Source organism: Anguilla anguilla, chromosome 15 (genome assembly GCF_013347855.1).
Source record: "Anguilla anguilla isolate fAngAng1 chromosome 15, fAngAng1.pri, whole genome shotgun sequence".
In the NCBI taxonomy this organism is placed as follows: domain Eukaryota; kingdom Metazoa; phylum Chordata; class Actinopteri; order Anguilliformes; family Anguillidae; genus Anguilla; species Anguilla anguilla.
In genome coordinates this window covers 34,192,593-34,211,741 of record NC_049215.1, presented here as the reverse complement: position 1 = coordinate 34,211,741, position 19,149 = coordinate 34,192,593, and the positions used below count along the sequence as shown (strand labels likewise).

The 19,149-nt window shown below is 44.5% G+C and overlaps 3 protein-coding genes across 8 annotated transcripts in view; all 3 read right to left on the bottom strand.

Annotated features, from left to right (window-relative positions):
• Positions 1-2,425: 2,425 nt before the first annotated feature.
• Positions 2,426-10,128, bottom strand: LOC118214251 (ras-related protein Rab-9A). 4 transcript variants are annotated; one of them, XM_035394063.1, is made up of 5 exons: positions 9,972-10,128; positions 8,389-8,423; positions 7,940-8,057; positions 5,457-5,489; positions 2,426-4,463 (listed from the first exon to the last, which is right to left on the bottom strand). In XM_035394063.1, the coding sequence occupies exon 5, from the start codon at positions 4,422-4,424 to the stop codon at positions 3,819-3,821; it is 606 nt and encodes a 201-aa protein (XP_035249954.1). In that variant the 5' UTR covers positions 4,425-4,463; positions 5,457-5,489; positions 7,940-8,057; positions 8,389-8,423; positions 9,972-10,128; the 3' UTR covers positions 2,426-3,818. The 4 variants fall into 4 exon arrangements, with proteins under 4 accessions (XP_035249954.1, XP_035249955.1, XP_035249952.1 ...); XM_035394064.1 differs by having other exon boundaries at positions 9,967-10,124; XM_035394061.1 differs by lacking the exon at positions 7,940-8,057.
• A 2,220-nt stretch (positions 10,129-12,348) lies between these two features.
• Positions 12,349-15,382, bottom strand: LOC118214250 (transcription elongation factor A N-terminal and central domain-containing protein). 2 transcript variants are annotated; one of them, XM_035394060.1, is made up of 2 exons: positions 15,330-15,382; positions 12,349-14,383 (listed from the first exon to the last, which is right to left on the bottom strand). In XM_035394060.1, exon 2 carries the CDS (start codon positions 14,363-14,365, stop codon positions 13,208-13,210), a length of 1,158 nt encoding a protein of 385 aa, XP_035249951.1. In that variant the 5' UTR covers positions 14,366-14,383; positions 15,330-15,382; the 3' UTR covers positions 12,349-13,207. The 2 variants fall into 2 exon arrangements, with proteins under 2 accessions (XP_035249951.1, XP_035249950.1); XM_035394059.1 differs by having other exon boundaries at positions 15,215-15,378.
• A 1,359-nt stretch (positions 15,383-16,741) lies between these two features.
• LOC118214597 (epidermal growth factor-like protein 6) overlaps positions 16,742-19,149 on the bottom strand; it is a 16,712-nt gene continuing 14,304 nt past the window's right edge. For both annotated transcript variants that reach the window (XM_035394683.1, XM_035394684.1), the window contains 4 exons: positions 19,112-19,149; positions 18,889-18,984; positions 18,328-18,602; positions 16,742-17,711 (listed from right to left, as the gene is read on the bottom strand). The exon at positions 19,112-19,149 is cut by the window's right edge and continues 28 nt beyond it. In XM_035394683.1, the coding sequence (XP_035250574.1) occupies positions 17,604-17,711; positions 18,328-18,602; positions 18,889-18,984; positions 19,112-19,149 (517 nt within the window). In that variant the 3' untranslated portion in view covers positions 16,742-17,603. The remainder of the gene's footprint in view (positions 17,712-18,327; positions 18,603-18,888; positions 18,985-19,111) is intronic.

Sequence of the window (19,149 nt, the reverse complement as noted above, 5' to 3'; positions counted from 1 at the left end):
TATAGTCTTATGTATTTTTCAATTTACCAAGAAAACACATTTTTGATCATAAATAACTTCAAACTCATTTTAATCAGTTTATTTCACCACAATTGCATTACAAACATGATTTCCTATCCATCTGTATAAAGAAAATGGCATTTAAAAATTATTGCCACTTTTGACCCTTTTGGACATAAGCCTATAGCCTTATGTTTTTTCAATTTACCAAGAAAACACATTTTTGATCATAAATAACTTCAAACTTATTTTTATTAATTTATTTCACCATGTTTGCAACGTATTTTCACATTCTTTGGACATAAGGCTGTAGCCTTTTGTATTTTGAATTCAAACACATTTTTTACCTATCCACAGTTATCAAAACAAGAATGTTTTGACATTTTTTTGAACATAAGGCTATAGACACATATTTCCTCACTTTCCACCAAAATTATCATAAAATCCATCAAACACAAATTGTAAAATTTGTTTCACAATGATTGTAATATAAACATGATTGCCTGTCAATTTGTACCACAAAAATGTAATTTTTATGGACATATGACTATAGCATTTTGAGGTTTTTCCACAAACATCCTGATTATGACTGTTTTCATAAGACTAATTTGAACCTCCAGCATCATAAAGGAACAAATAATTTAGTTAAAAAGTTTAGTGGGATAATATTGGAACCTTAAAAGAAAATTGTATATATATGTGTGAGCATTCTAAAATATTTTTCAAAGAAAGTGGATTACCAACTAAAATACGATCACATTAATACATTTTAAAAAATACAACAAAATATGTTTGAAGTCATTTATATTGAAAAATGCAGTTCCTGAAAAAATTCAAAATACACACTTATCTGCACCTTTATTAGGTGCACCTGCTCATTGGCGCAAATAGTCTGCTCCTCCAAGTCAGCTTGAACTTTTCATGGAACAATCCATGAAGCACCAGGTGATCCCCATCCACAGGAAAAAGGGCTGACCAATCAGCAGGCAAAACACCTGCCAACTGCAATGGGCAGCCATACCTTATTATAGCCAAGTGATAATGAAATCTGTCTGGGTAAAAAGATTCACTGAGAAAACTTCATTCAACTTACCGGAGAACAAGGCAAAGCCGGACATCCTTTGTGATGAAGAGCGCAGACAGGTTGACGTCCGGGCCTGCGAATCACTCTCGATTAATGGAAAATCCAATAGGCTGGGTGGCTTCAGGGGAAGAGTGGTTGGGCCCGAACGTATAGAACTTTAATGCAAGTTGAACAGGCGGTGGTTTTTTGATCATCACACGTCTGACTGAAATTGATGCGAAAGCCGCCTCGATTCGGAAAAAAATTAAATAAATCATGCAGAATGGCACTGCATCGAACTGATAAGAATGAGCAGAATTGCAAGGCAGGAAATTTTTTAACACCTTTAACTTCCAAGGTGATTTGATAAAAGAATAATGTGAGATGCCTGCATTGGGATCAACACCATTTTTTATTTAATTCAGCTCAGTTGAATTTACCAAACAATTTGCTACTTACTTAAATAAACTGACTTGAAATGATTTGATTCCATAATCATTGAGTATTTTTGATACCTTCAGCCATCATAGTGTATGGCAGCCTGGCTATCGCTAAAACAAAAGCCAGACTGTACGTCCCGCACATTAGCGAACGCACGCTATGAGCTTCACGCCGCGGAATCCATCTTGTGCTTCTGCGCATTGGACACTGGCACATTCAGGCCCCTCCCGCAGTTCAGACCTTTTCACACCAAAACCATCAGCTCTCCGGCCTTAATCAAACACTTAAAAGGCAACTGACGTGCATTTTAGAGGCTGCTTACCAAACCCCTTACAAACAAAATAGTTTTGGTGCCTCAACAGCAAATCATATTCAATGTTTGCAACAAAAAAAAAAGAAAAAAGATGACCGATGGACCATACAAAATATTGAACAGACTTTGTCCTCTAAAACCATTTAAACTATTTTTCCATTGCTATTACTATCCAATAACAGCAAACAATGGGCGTGTCGAAGTGTCCTTGAGCAAGACACCTAACCCCCAACTGCTCTGGCGAATGAGGCATCAATTGTAAAGCGCTTCGGATAAAAGCGTTATATAAATGCAGTCCATTTACCATTTACCATATAAAGATCGATCATTTGCTTACAGATGGAAAGTATGTGTCATACATTATATCTATATCTATATATATATATATATATACACACACATATATATACACACACACTTAAATATATATATATATATATATATATATATATATATACATAATTATATACATATACAAGTGTGCACGTGCATTTCTCTGCATCTCACATCTTTGCTTTGTTTATAACTGAATCCTGGAAAGAGAGGCAGAGGAAATCACCCACAATTCATTTCCAAGAAAAAAATAAAATAAAATCACGTGGCTAACATTTGTGCAGTAAAACATCTTTTTCAGTTTATTAGTGGTAATGTAAACAGCAGAATCTTTTCATGCATGAGAACACAGCCAGGCTTTTCCGCTCCGATGTCTCTTCCCTCTTGCGTTTGCAAATTCTCGCCGGCAAAAGGACATTTTTTGCAAAGTCCAAAAGAACACACAGTCCCCCCCCCACCCCCCCCCCCCCCCCCCCAACAGTACATGGTTGATGAGTAGTCCTGCTTACTAAGAATATTCCTGCTAACAATTGTTTTTGTCCAACGTCTATCTCTGTACTATAAAGTAGGAACACTAGTGCTTTTTATTAGAAAGTGACCAACACTTCTGAGGTCAGACAAAAATGGGAAGACTGTATAAATTACTTTAGTCAGTCAATATAATTGAGTTATGTTACAATTCATTAGAGACAGTGTTACATTTGGCACCGTTGTGTAATCCTTCAATTTAAGGTAAACAAATTGCTGTTTCATTAAAATAATCAACACCAAGAATTTTTTCTTCTGACAACTGAGATAGCATGTATAATGTAGCCATATGAAATATGTTCCAGAGCTTAACATTGAAATCATTTTTCTTAGTTATTTATTTATTTTATTTTTTACTAGATCTTAAGCAAATTGACATACCTTTTAATTGTTTTTTTCCATCTCTAAATCTGATCTACATAATAAGCAAGAGGGGCTCATTTTGGGCCCCGGTCCAAACTAATTTCTGCTATGGAGGAGGAAACAGTCAGTACGGCTGAGGTGCCTCTTCCTGTCGGCCTTCAGACCGTGACGTAAAGGAAGCTGTTCTCTCCGACATCCTGACGTCATCATTAGAAACAGCTCCAGACCTCCATTACCGTGTCATTTCTTTATATTAGGACATGTAAGAGTTAGACAATATTTATACTTTTATTAAATACTACACAGTTGACCTGGAAGTCCCCCCTATGGCTTCAGAAGCCTACCCTCCACACCCCACCCTATAATCCCACACATCCAGGAATAAATGAGCTTCTAATTACACTGAGGATTCTTACTCAGGGGCGCCAGGCCAAGCGGGGACACGTGCGGATGGGAGCGCTGTACTCATGCCAAACAAATCAAGGGCACGCTCAACTGGCTAAGCACCACACAGCTTTTCTCAAAGGGGCTGATGGGAGTTGGAGTTCAGAGCTTGTCCGACACCCTTCAGAAAAACTCTAAACCTCTGGGCTCCGCCCATCATCTCATCGTGTTCCACGTGATGTTCTGGCTCCTGAATGTACCCCCAATCTTTCCTGGGGGAGGGGGAGGAGGAGGAGGAGGAGGGGGGTGGGGGGGGGGGGGGGGTTAGGCCATGCCTCAAGTTGCATGCTGGGGGGTACGAGGAAAAAAAAAACCGCAGTTTCGCGCCGGCAATCAACAGCAGGAGGCGCTAGAGCGGGGCTTCCGGTGCAGGTTGACCGTGTCCGTGGGGATGAGGTGCTCCGCCCTGTCCTCGGCGGCCAGCACCCGCCGCACCGCCTCCTCGAAGGCCGCCGCCACGTTGGTGGCGTCCTTGGCACTGGTCTCGAAGTACGGGTGGTTCCCGTTGTCCCGACACCACTGCTGGGCCTCCTCGGCGCCCACCTGCCTCTCCGCCACGTCCAGCTTGTTGCCCAGCACCACGAAGGGGAAGCTCTCGGGCTCCTTGACGTCGGCGTAGTAGATGAACTCCTTCTTCCAGTTGGCCAGGTTGAGGAAGCTCTGGCTGTCGTCCACGCTGAAGGTGAGCAGGCAGCAGTCGGAGCCGCGGTAGAAGGGCGTCCGGAGGCTGCGGAAGCGCTCCTGTCCCGCCGTGTCCCAGATCTGCATGGTCACCAGGCGCCCGTCCACCTCCAGGTCCTTGTTGAGGAACTCCACGCCGATGGTGTGGAAGAGGTGCGTGTCGAACTTGTTGGTGACGTAGCGGTTCATGAGGGAGCTCTTGCCCACGCCCCCGTCCCCCAGCAGGATGACCTTCAGCAGGGACGACTTCGACGCCATTGGCCTCTCCGCTGGGCACTTCTGGGATTGCGGTGGGTCCTGGAGCACAGAGCAGAACCGTTTAGGCAATAAAGATCATTCTTTCAGGAGACTGAAAAAAAAACTCAGACACTAATCAAGACCTCAAAACCACTCAATTCACAGGTCAAATTCTGATACACTACTACAACAATGGGATTCAAAATGATCTCTTGATGAAGATGAAAGGTTTTTTGGATAAACTGATGTTAGACAGTGATCCACAAAGCCTACTGCACTCCAGTTTCACAGCTACAAAAAAAAACTGTCGTCATGACGACACTTCACAGAATATCAGAAAAGAGCAAAAACCAGGCCAGAAACCCCGAATAGCAAACACGTGAGCTAAACACCCCAGTGGGCAGGAAAACCCGACAAAAAGAAACTCCCCGATGAAAAAAAAAAAATCTCTGGAGGAAGCAGACTATAGAGGGAGAGTTCATCCTCCACTGGCCGGCCTGGTGTAAAGTAGGGGTAGAATGGATGTAACAGAAATGTAATAAGGGATCAATCACAGCCAATAAAATGAGTTCAGCAGGTCACAGTTGAGGACCAGTGGGTCTCAAACCTAGCAGTGAATTTGTCCAACACACTTCACTCTGGACCAGAAGTAACTGGATTTAACCTCTAATTCAACTTAGACATCTAATCCAAGAGTTGTGTACTTATAAAAAGCACCTCTTACACATTCTGGGCACCTAATACACATATTTAGACAGGAACACAGGCCTTTTAAAAAATATTTTGTTTTATTTTTTCATCTACAGCCGCGCTTTGGCCCCTACGCCAGCAGAGCCGAGCTGGGCGGCTTCGCGGGACCCGAACGTGACCCTCGTTAAAACCCCTCAAAGGGCCCGCTGTGGCAGCCACGGCCCATAATTCCCCCTTGTTTAGCAGACAGAATTCAATAAGGCAGTAAAGACACGGCAGGAACGCTAGGCCACCAAAAATCCCTCAGCCAGTCTTATGACAGTCATGAAGAGAACCGCCACGCAGCACGCACGGTGTCCTTACCTCTAGTGTTCAGGGGAAATCTTCAACATCCACCTGGGGAGGGGGAGGGGGAGGGGAAGGGGAAGGGGGGGGTGGAGAAAAGAAACAGATAACAGTTCAGTTTCCCCTCATTGGAAGTGTACTGGATGAGTTCACCTGGACTGTAAAATAACACGGCTCCTCCCGAATTTAAAGCTTTCCGGTTCTTTCCTGCTCTGGTCATCCGAGTGTGATTTCTAGTCACCCGACATGCTTTTGGCTAAAAGGGCCGGGGCAGGGGTGTAGGGGAGTCTCGTGGCGTAGCCCGTAGAGCGCTGACCACACGCCCGTTACGAGCGGCGAGGACGGCGGCTCGAATCCGGCCACGCGACCTTCATCGCGCGTCTCCCCCTCTCCCTTGCCTCCCGTCCTTCCTGTCTCTCTACACTGCTCTGTCCAGCAGAACGGAAAAAGCCATAAAAATATACTTTTAAAAAGGCCTGAGCACCAAAACTGAGCTCTACATAACTAATAAAAAAACGGCATCCATAAGAGAGCAGTCTTCGTTTGCACCCTCATTGACACTACAACACTGCATAACGAAAATTAAGGAACTGTAGTGTAAGGCTGCTAACAGTTTCGTCCCACTGGATCTATTTGTCCAGTCTTTCTGTCCCACACACACGATTCCTGGCATTTATTTTTTTCCCTCCAAAGGTTAAATGCTCCTGCAGTTTGTCAGTCAGCAGTGAGGACCAGCACCTGCTTCAGTGAGCTCAGCGATTGTTAGTGATTGAATTTATAAACGGCACATCTGCTGTTTCCAAATGAATCTTCCCTGCATCACGATCTACTCTTGCATCACAACATCCTGGATCAAATCCTGATTAATTTGGCTCAGACTGCCAGAGCTCCTTAGCACTTGGTAGATGAGGCTCTTAAGCACACGCTCCAGGATGTCTTTACTAGAACCGCTGATCAACTCAGTTTCCTGAAGACCCTGCGTGCACGTTCACTCTTGTAGACAATGAGCGCAAGTCAAAGATTGCGCAGTCAAAAATGACACCTAGTCAAAAAGAAGTATTCGGTCATCTCATATGCAAAGCAGAATTTAAAAAAAGAATTACAAGCATAGAGGTGCAACTTCAGCGCGAAAAACTAAAATGCAGCATCAATGTTAAGTGCGACTCACCAAAAATTCCACATCAGTTCGGTGAGAAAATGCAACAGAAGGTTCACTAGTCCCTTTTCTCAAAAAAAAGCAGCAGGTTTCTCTGAATGGGGACCCAGTTTGCTGGAGACGGTTCCACTTACCCGTCAGTCCTGCACCGTCACACTGAGGCACAAACACAAGGCCAGCGGTCTCTTTGCATAACTGCCATCTCGCAACACATTCAAATACTTTCAATAAAAGTATGTTTGCATACACTCTAACGTGCCTAGATAAAGGCACAGTTACGCGCAATTTCCCTGGAAATAATTTCATATCTACATTTTATTGCCATGTCCATACAAAGTGGTTAACTCTGTTGCTCAGGACCTGAGCAAGAAATTAATTTGCCCCTTATGTGCAATAAATTCACAGTATTAAGAATTTACAGTATTTTCAAAAAGAGAAACCTGCTTCTATTATGCTTGCATGCAATACACAGCGAGTTACGTATTACACCACCCAAACAGATAAAAAGTCAGGCCAGTCAGTAACTAACAGACAACACAAACGTGACAGAAGGACTTAATCTGCCAATCAGCTCAATAAATATTCATGAGCGTGCGCACAGGCTCCACCCCCTGCAGATGACACTACCCACAGGTGTCCATTTCAATTCACATTCCAGCATTCTGTGGAGATTAACGGGAAGAAGAGCAATTCATTTTGCTCTAGAAAACAGGTAAAACTGCACTGGATCACTCGATGGTTGGTCACGTGTGAGATGACAACAGAAAGTGGAACCTGACTGGAACGTTTCTGTTGGAATGTGCTCACACCACCATATTGCAGCTCTCGACCAATCAACACTCACACACCTAAAAAAAAACAGACTCACCCCACTCCTAGCTACCAGAGTTAAAAATTAAAACCAAATGACTGCAATATGAATCAGGGCAATGCTGGAATAACAGCACCGGAACTCCTCTACTATGGCCTGTAGCACAATGCATTAAGTGACTCATTATTTATACAAGGCTGAATGCACAGCACACTTTTATAGCAAGCTCCTCGCAGCGACCAAGTAAACAGAACAATGGTTGCGGACACTAAGTGACCCATTTACTCAAAGTGGAAAATGGTCACTGCACTTCTGCAATGTTTAAAAAGCACAATGAAAGAGAGTAACGTGACAGCGTCCTGTACAAGAGCGCGGTGGTTTCATAAACTACGCATAGACGGACCCACAATGACACACTCATCAAAACTATTGGCCATTCAAGAGCCTTCTCGAACTCTGATCTTAACTAAACGCATTCAAGCATGTGCTGACAGTCACATGGGATAGAAAAAGGAAAAAAAAGTCCAGACTAACCTTTGCTCAAAACTGCAAGAGGAACTAACTCATCAGCTGTTCCCATCAGCATTTATCAGCCCAAGTCAGCATTTTCCATATTCCATTTTTTGCTGCATTTTCTATACAAGTTACTATCCTTAAATAAAAAAAGAGTAGATTAAAAAACTCAAATGACAAATGCACCATGTGTCGGTTTGTTTTAATTCACCAGTCTGAAAGAATGGCAGAGGTAAGGCCTGTAGTTTCACAACAGCAACCGTGTGAATGTCCGCAGGGCTTCTAACTGACAAAAAAAAGCCGTTTACTCAGTTTTTCAAAATGTTACATTTCAACAAAAAACTTTTCCACCCCTGCAGTAGTTGCGCGAATTTTTACTGGTCACATGTAACCGCACAAGGGTACGGCATATCTTGTGCAAAGCCAGAGTTAACACACAGGAACCATACGCTTCCACATTTCAAAATTACCTTGACAGACTGGCCATGTCTCCCGTGCTCAGCTTCTGCAAATATCAGACACACACACACAAAAAAAAACATTACTAATCAGTATTGTATTGTATTCATTGCTTGCATTAAAAACCTAAACATGCACACGCACCGATTCTACAGTTATATTGCCACAACAGTACAGTCGGTCTTTAGGCAGAGTTACATTAGCGTACCAGTCCAACGGGAAGTGTAAAAATAAATACTTGGCAGATGATTCAAGATGGCACGTCAGATTGAATTTTTTGATTAGTTTATAAAGTGAATTTAAGGACTAGTCCGTTCACTACTTTATTTGACTAGACACTAAGTGGGTTGTAACATATGACTGAATTTAAAAAAAAAAAAGGTTCACAATGCAACTAGAGAATAACCCAGGCCGCGGCCGCAGCAGCACTACGTTATCAGGCCGGGTTGGGCTGTATTCATATCAGACCCTGGCTCAGCTGCCCAGATCATGTGCCATTATCAGCACTGACTCGTCCTGCAAGTCACAAGGTTTACACCACACTGTACCATTCATATGAGCCATTATGCAGCAAAGCAAAGCCGTTTTGAATGAGAATAAACCTCCAAGGTTAATGCACACATCGTTTAACGTTTTATAATGGTTTACCTATGGTTGCGACTGATTAGCTAGCTGGTTGTGTAATTGTTGCGAATCGCATAGCCTAATCTACAAAACAGCGATGCAGTCTTAAAATCAATTCGTCGTTATGCATGATTGCTAACAGGAAAACTTGTCGACCATCAAATACATCCAAGGTTGGTTGCTCACCCAGAAAACGCTATACCATCTGAACAAGTCACGGAAAGCAAGCGCAGTTTAGTTGGTTAACTAACGTTAGCTAGCTTGTTAACTCGCCAAACACTACGTGCAAACACCCGAAAGCTTGCAAACTCCACTGGCGTTAGCTACCTAAAAGCTAATAAACACCCAACATATAAAAACATGACCTAACTCGACGCATAGATGATTTGTGAAGAAACAACATGTAGCCTAGTTAGATAAATATCGTTCACTTTCACGTTCGCCAGCAAAAAACTCGACGTTCCCACCAAACATCTCTATAAAGTTGAATGCTACTAGCATTGAACCAACTTAGCAAAATGTGTGGCTTTTTTTTTTTGTTTGTTACCAAAATAGTAACATAACAAGCAAAGCTAAGGTTCAAAGATCACCAGGTAGTGTTAGCAGATGTAAATGAGATAAACACGAGTGTGGTCACACAACTGAAGTATAAGAAGCTGACTGCCAACATTGCTAACTATGGAAAAAGCCAGTTACCCAGTCTAGCTAGCTACACAATTGCCGAGTTTCTCATCGTAAGGCCGGTTCGTGCCAGATTATTCCACCAAGCTAATTTAGCTAATGTCAGTTAACGCTAGCTACTTCTTGATGTCAGCCTGTGATGCTCCCCAACACTCCTGTTAATGTTGACAATAGCTCATTGTAACTGTTAGTTAACGCCAATATAGCTAGCTTGCTTGGTAAAATAAGCTCTTCTATCGATTTATATTTTCTGGCTGACCAAGAGCGATATGTCATAAACGTACCTTACCCGTTCAAACGCTCAAGTAGCAATACTTGGCTATATCCTGCAGGTGTTTTTGTGTATTATTCATTTATCGCATCTCCTTCCCGAAGCGTACGGCTTCTTGCAGCTCTCATCTGACATGGCGTCTCTCGACAGAGGCTGCCCCAGTCCGCGCCGACTCATGTGACCAGCGCCGAAGCTCCCAACTTCCGGGTTGCCAGATTTTTTATTTTTTTTTTGCAAACCAATAATTTTAATGTTTTTATGTATTTTGATTAAATTTACGAAGCTTGTTTGACATCCACATTTCACATTCAATGCCATTCTTCGTGGAATAACTTAAAAATATTAGGTGTGCGTAGTTTATTTATATTGTATTGTTTTGCGCAATTGATTTTGCCAAATGAATAAATAGATAAATAGATAAAAATGTAAAAATCTGTGGTATTCTCAAACTTCAACCAGGGTTTAAGCACAATGCCTAATTCTCCAACATTGAACACTGATGAAAGGGAACTTCATTTTTGGGTCTTGACCACTACCTGCTGACCCTCCATTCCAATAGCCTACACAATACAAAATTTATAATGATGATCTGCAGTGTACTCAAGTTCTTAATCGGTCAGAACAAAAATACTTGAGATCACAGACTGCCATGTTCCTTCATTTACATTTTTTTTCAAAAACACTTCCAAACACTGAATCTCACCTGTAGCTGGATACCTCACTGGTTACCCAAATTAACAGTATCTCCAAAATAGCAAGGTATGCAATGTTTAAAAAATGCATTAAAAATTTGAAGGGTGCCGAAAAAATTTGTTTTGTGGATCTGTCACATCCTGGTCAGACTTGTTGTTGTGCACAGCTGTCTGGCTGCCCAAATACTGCACTCAATATTCTACAACTTGTCCAAAACTCTGCAACTTGGACAGCAATCAGAAGGCCAGAGCACACTGCTCCCGTCCAGTGCAAAACCCTCTTATTGGTCAATAAGGCATTGTGTGGGTTAGCCCCGTCCTACTCAACCGACTTACTCAAGCCCTGTATTCCAGCCCGTGCCCTAGGCTCCAGGGACGCTAGCCCGCTAGGACTATTCCCATGGTTAGGGAACCTCAGAAAGTCACTATTTTTAAAATCATGACAGAAAACACATGTACAGTATATAGTCTTTCCTACACCTAACTCTCCCCACTGACCTCACGGTTTCAATACACCTGCCAATTTATTTTTATCTGTTTCTCCCTGCTATAACTTTTTATCGGTAGGTGTGTACTCAGTTTTATCTGTGCTCGTGTGCTCACGCTCCTTCACGGTTCTATTCCATTCTTGTTAACACTCTGTCTACAGCTTTTCATTGCCTACGTGCTCCTAACACTTTGGCGTCTGCCTCTTTTATTCTTATTTTTACCCCATGATTTGTAAAGTATGTCAAGAGACCTTGTTGTTAAATAAACTTTAAACTGAAAAAAACTTAAAACTAACAGTTCTGCATTTGAATCTTCTACAGTTTCTCCCTTCATAATGGCTCAGTTTGTTCTGTTAAATAATTTTATTTTTATAACTTGTTCACTCCTCTGAAATACTAATACATAACCCCCTAGTATGGAGAATAAACTGCCATATATAACATAAGCCAGGGACCACAATCCCATTGTGGGGACTGCTGGATGGCAACTCAAATCAGTCATAGTTACACCTTCCTGTCCTACAGGTAATGTACTGTAGCAGTTGTCTTCATAACCATAATGTGTAAATACTCAAAACACTTCACAGGCTACTCATTCAGTGAGGCAAAATACATGATAGCTGACTTGAGTGCTCATTTAAAATGTGAATTTCCATTGTTCCATAATCACATGTACTGTTTCAGTGAATTACAGTTGAATGGTCATTTCGTTTTAGGCATCAAATCCTATTCTCAGGATAGCTGTAAATTCAGGAAAAGAACTTCCAAAGCCATCGCAGGGCACGCACTGGCACAATAATGTAGGAGTGTTGACAAATGTCACGCTCCTGATAAGCCATGCCCATAAAATGTTTCCCATATAAGTCTCTGGACAGAGCTGCACATTGCATAGCCATGTTCAAAAGACACACAATAACACTCTGAGGAGTAATGAATCCCAAGTTAGCAACAATGACCACAAAATGCAACTAAATACTGACTGAAAACTGCAATAAAACAACTGAAACGTCTGTTCTAACAGCTCATCCACGACCGGAAATTCTATATCGCCATTCAGGCATGTAACAGCAGTGATACAGTGTTCCTAACAGTGAGTCAAAATGCTGATACTGGGTAGGTCTCATGAGGACAACTTCAATTCGTTCCAAGTTTCCCTGTCACACAAATATGGGCGTTCCTACGTTTTACACACAAACACACACACACACACACACACACAGTAAGCACATTTAATAAATGCAAATCATATTAAGATCATCTACTCCAGAAGAGTATAGCCACTCATTGACAATCCCAAATCTATTTAAAAAAAAAAAAAAAAAATCTTAAAGTAAAAGGTGACATCCAACAACAAAAATATCGGCAACAGGGACGCTCAAACCTGACCCTCAAGGCCAGTAGTATTGCCTGGTTTTCATTCTTAATAACTGCACTGAGTAAAGACCTGGAACTCCCCCAAATCTGGAACAGGGACTGAAGTAAAAAGGGGTTTTACTCAGCGCAGTCATCCAGCTGACTCAGTAATCCCGCTTCGTGAAATACCCCCTCAGACTTGAGTACTCCTGACCCGCGATGTATGCAGTTCCTGTGAGAGGTTCACCAGAGTTCAGCGCGCGGTGGTGAGGGCACGCTTGGTCACATGCTCTGCATGCTCTACTGCAGTCACATGATCTATTTGGAACACAGACCTAATGAGCCCATCTGTGTTCCAAATAAATCTGCTATGAACTCCTCTGCTTCCTGTAGCGCCACAGTTTCTAAAAACAGCCCCTCACAGCTAAGCGGTCAATTAAACAAGAGGGCAATAAAAAAAAGTGCTAGCAATTCTCCACCTGTCTGAGCCTTCCTAATTTACAGAATTAACCCAGTTTATGGTAACGTCACACTACTGATTTCTTGTGACTAGAACTAATAGGCACCATTGAGTTTTGTTGGCAATACAGATAATTCATAGTCACATTCCACAATATCAACGAAGACCAGACGGTGATAAACTTGGATTGAACCGAAGACTTTATTGAGACGTAATAAGCAAAACATCGAGTGAGGAACACTCCCGTTCGCCCCGACCTCGTCACAGACAGACCCAGCCGGAGTGGTACCACTGCTCCCCGCAGCCAGCGCAGGTCATAAAGGTCATGGTGTCCTCGTCTGGGTTCCCGCTACGCACCCACCCGGGCAGGAACAGGGCGCCCCGGGAGATCTGCGTCACCCTGCAGTCGAAGCCGTCGCAGCGCCTGCACCGCACCTTGTCCGTCGCGGTGCCCTCCACCCCCAGGGGGCGCTGGTGCTCACGGATGGCCGACTTCGTGTACTCGCGCCTCAGCTCCTGCAGCTCCCGACCGGCCATCTCGGCGGCGGACATGCGGGCGAAGGCCTCCGGGCCCAGCGTGCCCTGCAGCAGACCCTCCCTCAGGTGGGGGCTCCCACGGTTCCTCAGGTTGGAGACTTTGCTCCGGACGCAGGACCTGTACTTGGGCTCGTTCCGGCCGTGCAGCAGGAAGACGTGCTCCTCGATGTCCCGGGCCAGCGCTGAGAGATCGGGGGCCGGCCCGTCCCCGCCGGCCCCCTCCGGCCCCAGAGCCTGGAGGAGCAGCTGCGTGCTTTTGGACCTCAGGGGCGAGGCGTCGCTGTTCGGGGACGACGAGGGAGTCGTGGCGATTTGGGCAGTCTCCGCAGGCCCCTGCGTGAACTCCACCGGTGAGGTCACTGATGATGTCACCGTGACATCACCGCCTCTGTCCGAAGCAGACGCGCCCACCGCGCTGTCCTCCACAGATCGGGCCGCTTCCCGCGTCACCTCCGAAACGCCGCTCCCCTCTTCAGTTAGGAGCCTCTTCCTCTCTCTGTCTTCCTCCTCCTCTTCATCAGAGCTGCCAGGGGAGCGAGAGCCGTCTCCGCCCCGGCGCTCCCCGCTGCCCCCCCGGCCTCGGGCGCGGTCCTCGGCCTCTCCCCGCCGATGACAGCGGCTTCCTGTGGAAACCGGCGCCCCACCGCCGCACCGCTTCCTCCACCCCGACAGCAGGAGCTTGGCCGCTTTCCTCGCCGTGGCGACGGGGCAGGTCCTCAGGACCTGGTGCAGCACTTTGGCCACGCCCGTTTCCCGAAGCAGTTCCAGCGTGACGGGCGCGCGCTCCAGGTCCCTCAGCAGAGAGCGCACGGCGTCGTAGTCACCCTCGCAGTGAAGCTTCTCGATCTGACGCGCGTGATGTGAAATCTGATTAGCGTTCATCGCTAGGGGAAGCAGAGGCTGAAAATGAAAACAGTGGGAGAAAAGGCCCGGAAGCTTTAACGTGTTCAGAAGGACATAGTTTATCATTCTTGTATTGAATTCAATACAACTGCACTTAAAATGAAGGGTGGCAGAGTAGTATAATGGGTAGGGAACTGTTAAATGCCTGTAATGGAATGTAAAATGAATGTGGAAATCCAACAATGCTGATAAATCGTAAATTTTCCTTATACACACAAATGCCTTTTGCTAGAATCTAGACTAAAACTAAGATTGGGATGGCAGGTATGACATCCTGCCAAGTTATGGCTTGGTGGGGCGCCATGCCCCATACCTATACAGCACCGGGAGTTTGGCACTTTTCAGGGTATCCTATTGACAATACATTCAAGAAGAATCACACATTATTGATGCACCCAGTCCAACACGTTATTATTTCATCCAGACAGACTTTACATTTATTGAGAAGCATTTGAAAATAGCCTGTACACAAGTGTTTCACAATGCAAATTACTTAAATGCAATGCATTCAATTATAATGCTAGCTAATAGAACTATATCTTCAATGGCCAACTGTAAACATTTTAAGCACGTCACCATGTCATGTGCAGAGCTACAATATGGAAGATGGAAGAAAATATGAAGCCACTTATTTGAACCAGCTAGTTTGCATAGTTATAGGACTTATTAACTTCACGGTAGGTCGCTAAGACCCATGTCCATGTTCTTACTGCAGAAAAGCTTTACTGTAATGTACATAATCATAGCCAGCACTCCACTAGCTTATGTTAGCTTCTGAAGTTAGCAATGCCTATACAGATCGACAGCGAGACAAAAATGATCTTTTACCTTTTACAGCACCATGGCATCGAATAATTCTTACAGCACTAGGCTATATTGTGTGTGACAGCTACATTCTATTGATACAGCAGCAGGCGACTAAAACTGTAACTATCTCACATACCGTCGTTTGTACAGACTAGATGGCCGCCATGTTTGTTTGTAAGTTAATGCCGGAGTTACTCCGTTCATTTCTCTAATGTCTGCCAGATGGCGCTAAATCGCTGAAAATGAATCATTAGTGCAATAGAACAAGCATTCTTTCCCCCCCATATCATTATCTAAATATCTACAGATCATACACTAGAGGCCAGTGCAAGATAAAATAGACCACATGCGCTTCACTGTTCTGCATTTTCAACAGTTTGAGTTTTGATGACGTCAGATGCAGTGCGGGGTGAAAGCTGTAATTTCCTGAAGCAGTGTTGTTCCTCTCACAGGTTCCTGATGTTTAAAGCCAGCGTGACAGACGCGTGTCAACACGGGGAAACGGGAGAAAGGCCCTTTCCACCTTGGCGAAAAGCTCTCACTCCACCCTTATGAATGCCAGGATATGTTCACTTGCTGTTTCTCTTCATTTGTTTATTTTTTTCTGTCCACAGAGGACAGATGAAGTACTAAGGAGGTCTTTTTTTTTTTTGTCTTGACTGCCAAACAGAATCCCAGGTGCCTTACAGGGTGGGGTGTGGGCATGTTTATTATATTTTTGCCTTTGAAACTCCTTTTGTCCTTTAATCCCCCTGCTCTGCGTAGTGAGATTTCGACTGAAGGCCCCGTCTTCTTAGCAGTGAAAGACAGCTTTCAGGGAGAAATCATTTCACAGGCATTTAGCAGACGCTCTTATCCAAAGTGACTTACACAAATCTTTACATAGCATTTACATTGCATCCATTTATACAGCTGGATATATACTGAAGCAATGCAGGTTAAGTACCTTGCTCAAAGGTACAACGACAGTGTCCTACCCGGGAATCGAACCTGCGACCTTTGGGTTACAAGACCGGCTGCTTACCCATTTTACTACACTGCCGCTCAATTCAACATTTGTTTTTACTAATGTTGTTATTTTACTGCAGGCTAGATGAAAGGTTTTTTTTTTTGTTTAAATCATAATGTCCTATTATGTGAGCCCGTCTGCACCAAACAGCTTGTATTGGACAGTCTCGGTCAGCTTGGTCAGGATAACCGTGGCCCATCCATTTTAAATTAATTTCAGCCCCAATCCACCAGGAATTCTGTCATTGTGTGAATTTGCAGTCTTGGCACGTCTGATTTTTAGAGCAGAACCACTTACTAATTCATCCGCATTTTAGGATATGAACCAAGGTTGCCCTGGCGACAGTCCTCAATAAAACCCCAGTTTTGACCCTTAATGATCATGCGCTAAACTTACTGGGAGAAGAAAGTGGAGAACTATTCAGTTAAATGGAAGTAAAATGAACATGTAACACTTATAAAAACATTTTTTTTATTGTAGTACAGTATTAAAAACATAATTTACAACAGTTCTGAGTAACAATCTTAATATGATTAAAAAAAACAGACAATAATGACTACTAAAGACTGCTAAGTAAAATTTAAGAGAAGACTACAGAGTGAATCTAAAGTTCATTGATATCTGTAGTGTTCTAAATGCAACCAGTCCCTGCCCGACAGATTTTAAGTATCTGTTAATTACACAGTACGCTGCTGCACACCTGTACCACATCAAAAACAACACAAAAAGCACACAAACCTGGCTGAGGCCCAGAATGACAGCCATTTCTTAATGTACTGAAAACATGAAAGATGGCTTCTTTCAGGCTCTTCAGCATTATCAGAGCTTTATATATCTTGGGTGTGTAAATAGTCAGTACATGTGGAATCCCTAGCTTTGCCACTGACACAGGAGGAACTAGTGTTGTGACAGCTGTGTCCTTTGTTTTTTTTTTGTACGCTGTAAATGAGTGTACGCAGACAAAATGATGTGTGAAGATCCGGCGTGAAAAAGAGACACTGTGTGGATAGATGGACAGCGAGGACAGCTCATGGTATTGCAGTTGCGTGTGTTTCCTTAACCCTTTAAGGCGTGAGCTCGCAAACATGTCATTAGAATGTTCTGAACTGAACATTCTAATGCTGGTGTCACAATCACTACTGGCAATTGAAAGCAGTGGAGTTCTAGAATTTTGAAAGAACTGGCTTAGAATGTTCCAAAAAAAACCTACTGTTGGGTTAATGCTGACCAGAAGGGGGAGACACATAGCTGCATCAGATTTCGAAAGTAGTATGGTTTGTCCCTTCGGTGTCTCTCTGCGAGTTGGGACGAGGCCTGACTAGGACAGCGTAGACAATGGACACCTGGGACGGGCGGCGATGCGTTTCCTGGGTTACGCAGGTAACGCAGGTGTGAAGCAGCTCAGAAGATCACAGGCTCCTCCTCCTGGCAGGTACCCGAAGTTAGCACCACGTTGTCCAGCCCGATTTCTCCCCCAGAATCCGTACCTCGCTCCGCCTCAAAGATGATCTACAGAGCAAGATGGAGGAATGACAGCAGACTAAACCTGGTGCTCGAAGGATACATCACTTTACCCTTCACCATTTCAGAGTTATTCTAAAACCAACCAACATCAGAAGGCATTACACAGTATGTGTAATCCAGTATGTCCTTCACCCCTCTGTGTCCTTGTTAACAGCAGAGGTGGAATGTACAGGGGTCAGTTATTCTAAAACCAACTGACAATATACATCAGATATGTGAGCGGGTGTGAACGCTCGTCAGGCGAATGTGAACGCTCGTGAGGTGAATGTGAACACGCATGTGGTGAATGTGAACGCACATGTGGAGAATGTGAACGCACATGTGGAGAATGTGAACGCTCGTGAAGTGAATGTGAATGCACATGTGGGGTATGTGAACGCTCGTGAGGTGAATGTGAACGCACATGTGGGGAATGTGAACGCTCGTGAGGTGAATGTGAACGCACATGTGGGGAATGTGAACACGCATGTGGAGAATGTGAACGCTCGTGAGGTGAATGTGAATGCACATGTGGGGAATGTGAACGCTCGTGAGGTGAATGTGAACGCTCGTCTGGCAGATGTGAACGCGAATGTGGCGGACACTCGTGACGCTCTCTCACCGACTGCGGCGGCTCCTGCTCCCAGGCCACGGCGATGAGCTCCGTGTGCCAGTCGGGGTCGCGGGCGTGGCTGTGCTCCCACACCGCGTACCCGCTGTTGTCCAGGAGGACCCGCAGCGCCCCCACCTGCGCCCCCGCCCGCGTCCCCGCCAGCCGGTAGTTGAAGGTGAGGCAGAAGCCGCTCTTCCGCGCGCGGTCGCTAAGCAGCAGCCTCAGTCTGGCCAGGTCCTTGGGTTCGCCATGGAGACCGCTCGCAGACATGTAGTTCCCTACCCCTGCAGACAGGGGGCGAGCGTCGCAGATCAGGCGGGGGAGAAACGGTAGGAGAGTAGTAGGGCCGTGTCCGAATCAGCGCACTTGCTTACTATTGAGTACAGCTGTTGAGTACACTGAATGAGAAAGTAGGCAACATTTCCTCTAAATGTTGATATCCTTATGTCTGGGGTTTTGCAGAGAATATATAAAGCACTTGCTAAATGGCTAAATTTTAAAATGAAAAGTTAAAACTTAAAAGTCATTTCCACAGAAACAGCTTCGGTAGAAATGTCTGGAGAACGTTACCTCTGTCGTGGTAGGACACGTCCCAGTCAAAGTCATCCTCCTTGTCCTGCACCCACTCGCACGCCCCCTGGTCGAAGTTGCAGTCCATGATGAACTCTGAAAAGCACACAAAACAGGCTCAGGCTCTCAGCGTCCCTTCGCTCTGAAGGCGTCAGTAATGTCCGGAGAGCAGCAGCCAAAAAAAACAGGGGTTTCTGGGTAAAATACAGAAATGCTTCGTTACCCTCCGGCCCAGCAGCCACCGAAATGTCCTTCACCTCG